General features: G+C 44.0%; 1 protein-coding gene across 1 annotated transcript in view; it reads left to right on the top strand.

Moving 5' to 3' along the window:
- Positions 1–12,832, top strand: part of SVEP1 (sushi, von Willebrand factor type A, EGF and pentraxin domain containing 1) — a 128,769-nt gene that overhangs the window by 13,434 nt on the left and 102,503 nt on the right. The window contains exons 2-3 of the mRNA XM_081175963.1: positions 1,370–1,625; positions 5,447–5,623. Of these exons, the coding sequence (XP_081032089.1) occupies positions 1,370–1,625; positions 5,447–5,623 (433 nt within the window). The remainder of the gene's footprint in view (positions 1–1,369; positions 1,626–5,446; positions 5,624–12,832) is intronic.

Raw genomic sequence — 12,832 nt, 5'->3', positions numbered from 1 at the left:
GACGCTGTGGTCTAAACCACTGAGCCTCTTGGACTTGCTGATTGGAAGTTTGGCAGTTCGAATCCCCATGACGGGGTGAGCTCCCATTGCTCTGTCCCAGCTCCTGCCAACCTAGCAGTTCAAAAGCATACCAGTGCAAGTAGATAAATAGGTACCACTGCGGAGGCAAGGTAAACAGCGGTTCCGTGCACTCTGGTTTCCATCACGGTGTTCCATTGCGCCAAAAGCGGTTTAGTCCTGCTGGCCACATGACTTGGAAAGCTGTCTGTGGACAAACGCCGGCTCCCTTGGCCTGAAAAGCGAGATGAGCGCCTCAACCCCATAGTCGCCTTTGACTGGACTTAACCATCCAGGGGTCCTTTACCTTTTTTCCTCTGTGTAAAACCAGTATACAAGGGGAGAGAGTGGGAATGAGCAACTTAGCTCAGTCACCCTCCATGAGTTGGAGAACAAACTTCTGAAGCAGGAGGGAACTCATGAAAGCTCTGTGCATTGTTTAGATATGGGTTCTGAATACTATAGGAAGCCTCCACAACCACAGGAGCGTGGCCCCCCCCCCACTTCAGAGGTTTGCACTGCAACTCTCTGTGCTCATGTTTTGGCTTTACACATAAGTAGACCTCCTGAAGAGGGCTTGTATGATCCCCAAATGTTTTCCTGAATATACACAAATCACAGTTATATTGCATCAAGTTGTCCTTTTATGGATAGCTCAGTTGGCCAGAGCATGGTGTTGATAATGCCTAAGGTTGCAAGTTTGATCCCCGTGACGGACAGCTGCATCTTCCTGCATTTCAGGGGGCTGGACTAGATGATCCTCAGGGGTCCCAACCCTACAGTTCTATGATTCTGCCCCATAATGCAGTGCATTTGTTCAGAGAACAGATCTAACTCAGCTGGCATCAGCAGCATTCACTCAACTTCACTTGATACTTCACCAAGCTAATCTAGTGTGATGCTCTTATGCCATCTAATCTAATATTTCAAGTCAGAGTTTTTTAAGTACTGATAAAAAAATATTTGCAATTTCCGCTAGTGGTGAATGTCAGATCATTGTGTCTGGGTTTGCTTTTTTACAAAAGTGGGTGACTTCTCATTATAAGAAACTGCCTGTAAGGCCGGTTGATAGCATCTGTATTAAGGCCGAATATAAGTGTGTGAACTGTGAGTCAGTAGTACTTGGCATTTTAACCACACTGGCTGCTGAAAGCTTGTTGATCTTACAGTCTTAATGCTGGGTGGTCCTTGAAAAGCTGCAGTTAAACAGCGTAACTAAAGGGAGTGCCCCCCTGGCTGAAAAGACCATGAGTAGGTCACCAGTTTGCTTGCACTTGGCCTTGAGATGTTATCCCACCCCCCTTTCTTCCAGCAAATACTGCTTCACTCCCGTGCAAATGCTTCCAAGGTGATATTACTTATTACCGACGGCTATTCCAACGGAGGAGACCCCAGGCCCATTGCAGCGTCCTTGCGTGAATTTGGAGTCGAGATCTTCACGTTCGGGATATGGCAAGGCAACATCCGGGAGCTGAACGACATGGCGTCTCACCCGAAGGAGGAACATTGCTACTTGCTTCATAGTTTCGCAGAGTTTGAAGCTCTGGCTCGCAGAGCCCTCCATGAAGGTACTTGCCTCCCAGTTGAATTTTGATAAAATGGAACACATTCCACTCCATGTAGAATACTTTCATGGCATTCAGAAATATTGTCATCGCACTGAACTTCTGTTATTTATTTGAATTCTACATTAATCAGGAAATCCTGATCAAATAGTTGATCAACTGAAAATTCAGGCGCTGAAGGAAACCATCCTTTTAGATACACAAATGGAGTAATGCTAAACCCAAACATTCAGAAAACAAGCGTGAGGCCTGTGAATGCCATGATACACATTCTGAGCGTAAGATTCACCTTAACTCTGGGGTGGCTAGCTCTTTCTTTGGGACAGACAATTAAGCATCCCTCTGAGGACCACATGCCAGCAATGGGTGTGGCCAGTTCACATTTATGCACGTGTAGAAGCCACTTGCCAGATGAAGTGAAGCTGCTATGATACCTCCCAGGCAGGTGGGTCGCTGTTGCTTACTAGGAGGGGGAAGGAGTGGGGCATGAGGGGCTGGGGAGGTTGATGTAGTGCAAAGATGCTGGCAGGGACACCAAATTGTCTCTGCTAGTGCATTTATATGCCACCTGCACTCTTTCCGAGCACAATTCAAAGTGTTGCCACTGACCTTTAAAGCTCTAAACGGCCTCAGCCCAGTATACCTGAAGGAGCGTCTCCACCCCCATCGTTCATCCCGGACACTGAGGTCCAGCTCCAAGACCCTTCTGGCGGTTCCCTCCCTGCGAGAAGTAAGGTTACAGGGAACCAGGCAGAGGGCCTTCTCGGTGGCGGCGCCCGCCCTGTGCAATGCCCTCCCATCAGATGTCAGGGAAATAAACAACTATCTGACTTTTAGAAGACATCTAAAGGCAGCCCTGTTTAGGGAAGCTTTTAATGTTTGATGTTTTATCACTTTATTATTATGACTATTATTACTATTATTATTCTGTTGGGAGCTGTCCAGAGTGGCTGGCAAAACCCAGCCAGATGGGTGGGGGTATAAATAATATAATTAATAAATTATTATTATTATTATTATTATTATTATTATTATTATTATTATTATTATTATTATTATTTATTATAGCTTTGCAGCTTCTCCCTGCCTAGTGAGCCACTTCTGTGCACACCACACATTTAGATTCCACTTGCTTTAGCATTCAGGTCTATGTTTGCTCTTGTGTAATCAGCACCTTGAATAATAATTATAATTCAAAACAATGACATCTGTACACTGCTCACAAAACCAAATACTCTGGGTGGTATACTAAATGCCCATAGGTCAGGAGCTGGGGACAACTGATGCAATCCTAGTTGCATGTCGAGGTCCCCAACCCACCCCATAAATAACACACAATTGACACATAATTTTTGTTTAAGGTTTTTGGCCACAACTTTATTACAATACATGAAATGTGAGTGGTTACTTAGGCATTGGTTGCAACCATCTGACCCCGCACAGGGACAGACTGACATTCATAAGCCTGTGAAGTCAGAAAGGGAAAACATTTTGGGGAGAGAGACAGCCCTCACCTCTCCCCAAATGCTCCCAGGGGCTCTTGCATGGCCCTAGCTCCTTGACAGGGGTTCGGACAAGAGCACGGTGAGCCCCTGGATTCCTTTAATGGAATACCATTGCAGTAGCAGCATTGGAGGGGCAGGCACAGCCAATCCATGCCCCTCCACCAACCAATTCATAAAACCAATGCCTAACCGCAACCTTACAAGTTGTGACGATTTGCTACGCAGTAGGCAAAAGCCAAATGGCTCCAGCCAATCAGCCAAATGGACAAAATTCCTACCGGGCCCCTGCCCCAAAGCAGACAACCCCATGGCAGGCATAGCAAGGTCAGATGCAAAAAACCGCCCTAAAATTAGGGAGGGTGGGCGAAAAGAGGAAGCTCAACGCTGCACGCAGGGCATACAAAGACTATGGCTGTCAGTCACAAAATGGCAACATATAAATCTCCCCAGCAACAAGAAGGACTCAATTAAAATGGTGGCCAACCCTCTTTTCCTGCCCAGCAACAGTGGGTGTCTTGTTAGCCCCCACCGCAACACGTGCTTTCCATGAAGGAGAACACGCTTTGCTCCTCCTCCACACGTTTCTTTCTACGTATAGAATCATAGAATTGTAGAGTTGGGACGGCCATCTAGCCCAACCCCTGCAGTCCATGACATGAGCATCTGCACAAGGCTCGAATTCAAGCCTTTGGGTGCTTTTGGAATCGCGCAGTCTTGAAATACATTTTATAAAAACAAACACCAAGGCTCTTGGGATTTCCTCTCCGACCACCGAAATCATTATTAAGTCACAACAAATGTTTAGAGCACTGCCTATGACGTTCCTGTTCGGCCACTTGACTATAAAGGGCTTTATCTGATTAACTTGGTAAGATATTCAGAGGGGTGACTCTTTGACTTCCTGTGCAAATTCAAACACTTCATGAATAGTCCATGGACTACTTCAACCTGTGAATGTTATTAAGTACTTTACAATGTACTGTCTGCCAGGAAAATAATTGCTCTTTGATAAGCTGATATCAAAGTTGATCACACCTTCTAAGAATCAGGCAGTGCTTTCTAAATAATGCTTTGAAACACGAAGCATCTTAAATTGAATCAGTTTTGCAAATTGTCAAACCAGTCACCCCTAAGAGCCTCAGAATAAGTTTGTGAGTGGAGGACTGGCCACCCAATTGAGGATAAGAAAGACACAAGGATGCAGTATATTAGGTTAATGGGCTAAAAAAAGGCCACAACTTTATTGATTACAGCATGTGAGTGGTATTGGCTTAGGCACTGGATAAAAAGAACGGAGCATGACTCCACCCCCTCAGGAAGGGGGGAGTCTATTAAGGGGTAATCACCAGTAGGAGGAGCTTGTTGATGCAAATACAACTGGAAGATCCCCCTGATGTCACCGGGGGTCGTGCCATGGCCTTAGCCACCAGCAAGGGCGTCGGACAGGATCCACAACTGCCAGATTCCTTTAATGGAATACCAATAAAGTGGAGGGGTAGGCGATGGCCACACTCTGCCCTCCAGTACACAAACATATTCCAATGCCTAACCGCCAATACCTGAAAAGTTGTGACGATTTGCTATGAGGTAGGCGAGAAACCAAGTGGCTGGTGCCAATTTGCCAATTGGATAAAAATTCCTACCAGGCCCCTTGGACAACCAAGGCAACCAACCACAAGTGCAACCACATATGAGCGGCTAAACCCCGCCCCCTCAGCTTCCACCTGATTGGTTGGCTGCCAGGGGGCGTGGCACGGCAGCTGGGTCAGCTGACACAGGGGGCCTGAACATCCCCTGCCAACACAGGACACGGCTCCCGCTCACAACCCCTCCCCTCTGGAAGGAGGAGAGGCTATCTAGAAAGGAGGTGTCATAATTTTATACACCAGCATATGGTGCAACCAAGAACAATTATATTTCTGCTTTGTTCTTCTGCAGCTTTTATTTAATTGAGTCTCATGTAGAAGAATTATCCAGTGAGTCAGGTCCAACATACAGTTGTAGGTGCTTAAGGGCAGAGGAGGAAATGTATGAATGGATCGTTTCTGCATCACTGGGGAACCAATGAGTTCTTCTCCCCAACCTGCCGCCCAGTTTCTCCTTTGTAGCCAATGAAATATTTGCCTCATTAAGAGGTGAGCAAAGAATGTGGATGACATTCAAAACAAATCCTTCTGGTTCGTTTCAGGTTTTGCACCCCAAGTTAAAATGTTCCTGATTAAAAAACTATTTTCGCCATAGTTACGAGTATTATCTCTTAACTCGCTTGTTTGTTTGGAACCCTGTTTCCTTCCCAACTCACCCTCTGTGCGGTTACAGATTTGCCTTCTGGTAGCTACATCCAAGAAGACATATCTTACTGTTCCTACCTTTGCGACGGGGGCGAAAGCTGCTGCGATATCATGGCGAGCTGCAAATGTGGGACCCACACGGGCCAGTTTGAGTGCATCTGTGAAAAAGGATACTATGGCAAAGGGCTGCAACATGAATGTACAGGTCAGTCTCTGTTTTTTTCTTCTTGGTTGCGAATATGACTACGGATATAAGCATGGATTGAGGTGGCCTCTTCTGTTTTGCCAAACCCTTTTGAGCAGGCATCCGCAAACTCGGCCCTCCAGCTGTTTTGGGACTACAACTCCCATCATCCCTAGGTAACAGGACCAGTGGTCAGGGATGATGGGAATTGTAGTCCCAAAACAGCCGGAGGGTCAAGTTTGGGGATGCCTGCTTTTGAAGTTTCAGAGGGGTCTTCTCCACCCAATAGTATGGGCAGCCCACCGTTTATGCAGCAGTTACTTTCCAAGGGCACCGCGCACATCATTGAAATCATGTATAATTGAAACCCATTGAAGAAGCCTGCAAACACCCTGTTCCACCCCACCCTGCCCCCCTTTCACCCTCTTAGTGACATTTCAGTGACGTCTTTATGACATTTCCAGGTCACTTCCGACTTCAGTGCCATGTAGCGCCAATATCGAATGCATATAACAAACAGAATGAATGGCCTTATCAGCTGTTCGTGTCCAAGGGGTGACGTAAAAGAACTGAGCTTAAAGGGGTTGTTTTAATAAATTCCCCACCTTATCAGTGCAAAATTCACTAGTAAACTGCCTGTTTGACTGACTGACGGGCACACTGAGAGCCAGTGTGGTGTAGTGGTTAAGAGCGGTAGTCTTATAATCTGGGGAACCGGGTTCGCGTCTCCGCTCCTCCACATGCAGCTGCTGGGTGACCTTGGGCCAGTCACACTTCTCTGAAGTCTCTCAACCTCACTCACCTCAAAGAGTGCTTGTTGTGGGGGAGGAAGGGAAAGGAGATTGTTAGCCGCTTTGAGACTCCTGAAGGGGAGTGAAAGGCGGGATATCAAATCCAAACTCTTCTTCTTCCAGCTTCAGAAGCAAAGGCTGCATAAAAGACCAGAGACCATCCTGGCTGTGAGTCCTGGGAAACCCAGCCAGATGGGAGGGAAATAAATAAATTATTATTATTATTATTATTATTATTATTATTATTATTATTATTATTATTATTATTTCTGCCTTGCAGGCCTTTTCCCACCTGGCCTAGGAGGACAGGTGGATGGCTGAACAGATTCATGGGCAGTGGCATTATTTAGGGTGTTTTGTTGTTGTTATTGATATTCATCCATTATTTTTAGATCTTACTATAATTTATGTGGAAATCGTTCCATTGGGTTGCGTACTTTCCGATGCATTTATTTACTGTTTGCGCATTTTATGTTTGTTAATTACGTAAATCTTTTCATGCTTTAATCTGCCGCAAGCATGGTTTTGACTATGGAAAGGTGATATACAAATAAAACAATGGTGGTGATGTGTTTGACTCAGCCCTGCACCTGTTCCTCAACTGCAACCTCCATCATCCCAGGATGTTGCTAGGTCTGGTGCTCTAGTTATCTCTCGCTTGGACTACTGCAATGCACTCTATGTGGGGCTACCTTTGAAGGTGACCCAGAAACTACAACTAATCCAGAATGCGGCAGCTAGACTGGTGACTGGGAGCAGCCGCCGAGACCACATAACACCGGTCTTGAAAGACCTACATTGGCTCCCAGTATGTTTCCGAGCACAATTCACAGTGCTGGTGCTGACCTTTAAAGCCCTAAATGGCCTCGGCCCACTATACCTTAAGGAGTGTCTCCACCCCCATCATTCAACCCAGACACTGAGGTCCCGCACCGAGGGCCTTCTGGCAGTTCCCTTGCTGCAAGAAGCCAAGTTACAGGGAACCAGGCAGAGGGCCTTCTCGGTGGTGGCACCCGCCCTGTGGAATCCCCTCCCACCAGCTGTCAAAGAGAACAACAAGTACCAGACTTTTACAAGACATCTGAAGGCAGCCCTGTTTAGGGAAGCTTTTAATGTTTAATAGACTATTGTATTTTAATATTTTGTTGGAAGCTGTTCAGAGTGGCTGGGGAAACCCAGCCAGATGGCCAGGTATAAATAAATTATTATTATTATTATTATTATTATTATTATTATTATTAGGGTTGCAGTTCATCAACATCTGGTGGGCCAAAGGTTCCCCACACCTGAGTCAAAAGGATTAGGTTGCTGCAGGTGTGACTGCAATCATTCTGAACCACTGTTGGTCAAACTAGACAACACCAGGTTAGAAGGGCAATCCCACTTGCACAACAACCTTCTGCTTGCACGAACCATTTTTACTTCAGCCCCTTGCATATACCAAAATCTGTTCTGGAAGGTTGGAAGTCCTGTTGTATCTACTGGTGTGATGTTGGATCTTGCCCAGCATTTACTGGGGTATAAGATTGGTGCTGTGGGTTAAACCACAGAGCCTAGGACTTGCCGATCAGAAGGTCGGTGGTTCGAATTCCCGCGACAGGGTGAGCTCCCGTAGCTCAGTCCCTGCTCCTGCCAACCTAGCAGTTCGAAAGCATGTCAAGTAGATAAATAGGTACCGCTCCGTTTCCGGGTGCTGCTCTGGTTCGCCAGAAGCGGCTTAGTCATGCTTGCCACATGACCCGGAAGCTGTACGCCGGCTCCCTCGGCCAATAAAGTGAGATGAGTGCTGCAATCCCAGAGTCGGTTACAACTGGGCCTAACAGTCAGGGGTCCCTTTACCTTTTTAAGACTTGGTATGATCCAAAGTCAAAAGCCTGGAGGAAAGCCAGGTTCAATTAAGGAGATAACGAGGCAGGTTGGTGGTGGAACTAACTGGAAGAAGACCAGGGAAGGATATGAACAATTTGGAGTTCATATTGTGCTACAATCCAACGTTCTTGACAGATGTATGACACAAGAGCTTCCTGAAAAGCTTCCATTTTTGTCCATTTATAGGCATCAGAACTATCAGTGTATTTGAATGCATTCTGAAGACTCTTCTTAGCCAAATGAGATTGCTACGCATATCTTTTTGAGCAGTTTTGTCAGTTGATTGTTTTCGCTAATTGTAAAAAGACCTGAAAGCACATCTGTTTCACCATAGGCTGTCGAGTGAAGATGGTTGATTAATGCAAATTGAATTTTCTAATGTGAAATTTGTGCCTTTATCTGACTTCACAAGCTAAATGAAAATTTTACTTGTGGCCACTCTGGAGCTTATAATAGTCAAAACACATTCATCCTTACATTCAGCACAGTCTGTAGATGCGAATATCATCTGGTTTTGGACTCGCAAGATCCAGAACCATAAGGTTTTTAAGAGTGCATTTGGCAGATGTTGTTGCTTTTTGTAAGAACATCAGCAATGCATCAGCAAGTAAACATTTTTAAAAGGTAGCATATATTATACAGAGCACGTGAAGGTTTGCCATCTGCTTTCCATGGGCTTATTGGAGAGAACTCAACTGAAACTCTGCACACACATCATAACATTTAGCCGGGGGGATTTCATTTTTCCGTGTAAACATGACTTAATCTTTCTGAAGTCTTGCTGCATTTCCTTAAAAAAAAAAGACAAAAGACAACATGTTTGCCTCTCGTAAGTGAAGAAAATATAAAACTATTTTGAAACCTTTTTTATTTTGAAAGAGTTTGGCTCTCTTTTTGTAACATTTCCCAGCTGAACTTATCTGCAGATTTGCAAAGCATGAAGAATTCGTCAAATACAAACGGACTGCTTTCCTTCCCCAGTACAGTGGTACCTCGGGTTAAGAACTTAATTTGTTCCGGAGGTCCATTCTTAACCTGAAACTGTTCTTAACCTGAAGCACCATTTTAGCTAATGGGGCCTCCCGCTGCCACCGCCCCGCCGGAGCACGATTTCTGTTCTTATCCTGAAGCAAAGTTCTTAACCTGATGTACTATTTTTGGGTTAGCGGAGTCTGTAACCTGAAGCGTCTGTAACCCGAGGTACCACTGTATAAGCTAAGCAGGCTATAGCTTAGGGCCCCACTCTCTTGGGGGGCCCAAAATTTTTAAAGGGAAAAAAACTGGATGTACATTTCCAAAATATAAGATAAAAACAAATAAAATGAAACCTACATACAGCAGCAGTGTTTTGTGTTGTGTAGGCTCCTATGATGTAAGTCATGGGCCCCGCCTACTAGCCTGCTCCCTAAAATATCACTGGTTTGCTCATTTCTATATATAGGGTGCCTACATTTTGCATGGACTGGTTGCATGGCAACATGGGCAAATGGCTTTCGATATCTATCAGGTCCATATCATATATTCAACACACACAAAACAGCGACAATTTGTTGTTGACAAAGGACAGCTGGACATATAAAGGGCCCCATTACCTTCAGTAGCTGAGGGCCTCATCAAACCTAAACCGGGCCCTGCACACCAGACACTATGTATAGGTAGAAATTGCATATGAATGCTTGCACAGGGTATCTGTTTGCATTAATTACTGACTTGTGCGTGTAAAAAAAGCCAAAACCTGAATATGTGATTGTTTAATAATCTGCATGCCAATGCCTCATTAATTCTTTGTAGGAAATTGGTTTTCCATGCGGATTTTGTGATGTGTGAGGCAATCATTTTAGGGAAGACCTGGGAGTCTTTTGCTCTAGCTGCCTTCTTGATAACTCTTTTGAAAGATATTAAATGAGTCATTTTTACAAGTTAATATCGAGGGCAGATTGGTTGCTGAAGATATTTTAGTGCCCCCCCCCCCGTTATTTTCAGGACACAGCTTTTGTGTCTACAACTTTTTTCACATGCATGAAACTGCCTGAGTGACCTTTTCATCAGTACTGAGATTTTAAAAGTTTGTACAAATAATACAAAGACACTCTCCTAAAAAGGGTGAGTCTGGCGGGTGAATGAATGTATCTGGATAGAAACCAATAACCCTCTTGAACTTCTGATGACTTTTACAGTGCTTCTTTTTTTGTAATATAGCAAAGTATCAAATAATATTCCAATATCTTATCCAAAGAATGTCATCATCCAGCTATTTTGCCTGAAATTGTTTTTCTTGCTTCTGTTCCAGGGTGGCTCGCAATCTAGATTGTTAGTTCTAACCCTTTCAATGCCTCATTAAGTTTCTAGGAAGAGATTCTAGAATTCTCTTAATTAAAAACCAGATGAGCCACTTGCTTGTTTTATGCTTCTTAACTCCTTGTCATAAAAAAAAACAATTCCAAACAACTACTTGTCTGATTTTCCAGTGGTAGGCACCAGAGCTTCTGTGTTCAGATGACATGGTCAATCATCTCCTCATGAAGTTAAGAGGGCCATTGGTAGCTCTAGTAGTTATAAATCAATAGAAGATCAATGCAGATTTTTACTGATTACCGTTTCTGAAACTTAATTTAAAGCAATTGGTAAAAACCAGGCCAGTAAACCCCTTTTAATGGGGAAATCTATCCTGTTCTTGAAATCCCGACTGCAGAACAGTTTCCCCCAAATTCTGTATGCAGCAGAAATCTGGGGACACAGCAGATTTCTTCCATTTAATTAAAAATCTGAGTAGAATGTTAGGTCTTTTTCTCCATAAATTGACCACCCCCTTAGCCTCCAGGGCAGGGAGGGGGGCAGCAGTGAGGAAACTATTGACAGCGTGATGGCTGAAGCAGGAACTTCAGACACCCATCTCTGATAGAGCAGCGTAAGTCATAAGAGAGTATATTATAAGGAGTTCTGGTTCAGTCATCTGTCTGAACTCTTCTGTATATAAGTGGAATATATTAACTAGCCATATATTTCCTAGCAACCATTATATGTACCACTAAATTTTGACCTCTTCATCTTAATTATGGGATATGTTACACTGTTAAGTACTGGCTTAACCTTAAACACAAAAATTAAGAGTCTTGGTTATATTTTAATATTGCTCTCTGCTTTGATGTAAAGCTTTGGTTCATTTACTTCTCTTTGATTTGCTAGGCATGGCTTTGATCGAGGTTGAGTGTCTGATGAGTGCTATTTAATCAGCCTACTTATTCACACGCTGAGAAATTCACTTGGCACAGGAATGATTTTTACAAATATCATTTTAGGAGGACAGTAAGTTTCAGATAAACGTTTTCCAGACTTCTAATAGCTGAAGCACACTTTTATTTCCAGAGTAAGTGAACACGGGCATGCCATTCTTACGTAGAAAAAAGGTTTCACTTTGAAGGGGGTGAAATAGAAGAATGCATCGTCTAGAGCAAGGCTGTCCAGTTTCCAAGAGACTGTGATCTACTCCCACTAAAACTGGCAGTGATCTACCCTTTGGATTGACCAGAGTTGTTGAGCTTTTTGGGGGGGGCGTCAAGAGCTCGCAATCAACATGGGTTGACCAGGGACAACCCGTGATTGACTGGTAGATCACAATCAACCTATTGAACAGACCTGCTCTAGGGGCTATCAGAGGGGCTATCAGAGTGTATGGGGCTATCAGAGTGTATGAAACAACTTCTGCAACCCTCAGAACCCATCAAAACATGGAGTGTTGCAACAGAGTTCAGAATCAGTCTTTCATGATTTCAGTTAGAATCGAAGGTAAAATGGCGTTTCCGTGCGCTCTGGCTTCCGTCATGGTGTTCCGTTACGCCAGAAGCAGTTTAGTCACGGTGGCCACATGACCCACAATGGGAAAGTAGCTGAAAGGAGTCTGATTGCATTTCCTGTTGGCATGCTACTGTCACTGATACAAATGACATCTTTCCCTATTGATTCAAGACTGTAGGGACCATTTTGTAAACCAGTTAGGAACCTAGTTGCTCCCAAGTGTCTGTCAGTGAGTAGCTTTTGATAAAGTTTGGAAAATATTTGGCTTCCATGTTTTTCATTTCATGAAGGTTTCTTTCAGCGCAGAGGTTATAGCTGAATGATGCAAAAACACATCACAAACCTTAACATAATGGGACTGTGGACACTTCTTTGTGCAAATTCGATTCTGACTGAAATAATGAGAGACTGATTGTGCACTGTGTTGCAATACTCCACGTTTTGAGGTGAACTCTTTGAGCTTTGTCCGCACTGGCAGGTGGGAAGGGAATTGTAAGTTCTGATTTTCTATTTAGAACAAACATTAGTTTCATGAGTCTGTGGAAGTGTTTTCCCATTTTATGCTAGTTTTAAGTATGAGCTTTTATAGGAAATTATAAAATTACAATGGCATATTCATATAGCCAAGGCCTGGGAACAAGAATGAAACTGCATTCTTGCACAATTACATGAATAACAAGGGGAATAAGCACCATTTGATTTTCTATGTTTTCTAGTCCCTAAACACGTGTGCCTCAGCTCTGCCATGCTAATTTAAACCATCTGACCCTTGGCT

Source organism: Podarcis bocagei (genome assembly GCF_964188305.1).
Source record: "Podarcis bocagei genome assembly, chromosome: 17".
In the NCBI taxonomy this organism is placed as follows: domain Eukaryota; kingdom Metazoa; phylum Chordata; class Lepidosauria; order Squamata; family Lacertidae; genus Podarcis; species Podarcis bocagei.
Note: the sequence above shows the minus strand (reverse complement) of the source record. Positions and strands in the feature narration are given on the sequence as shown.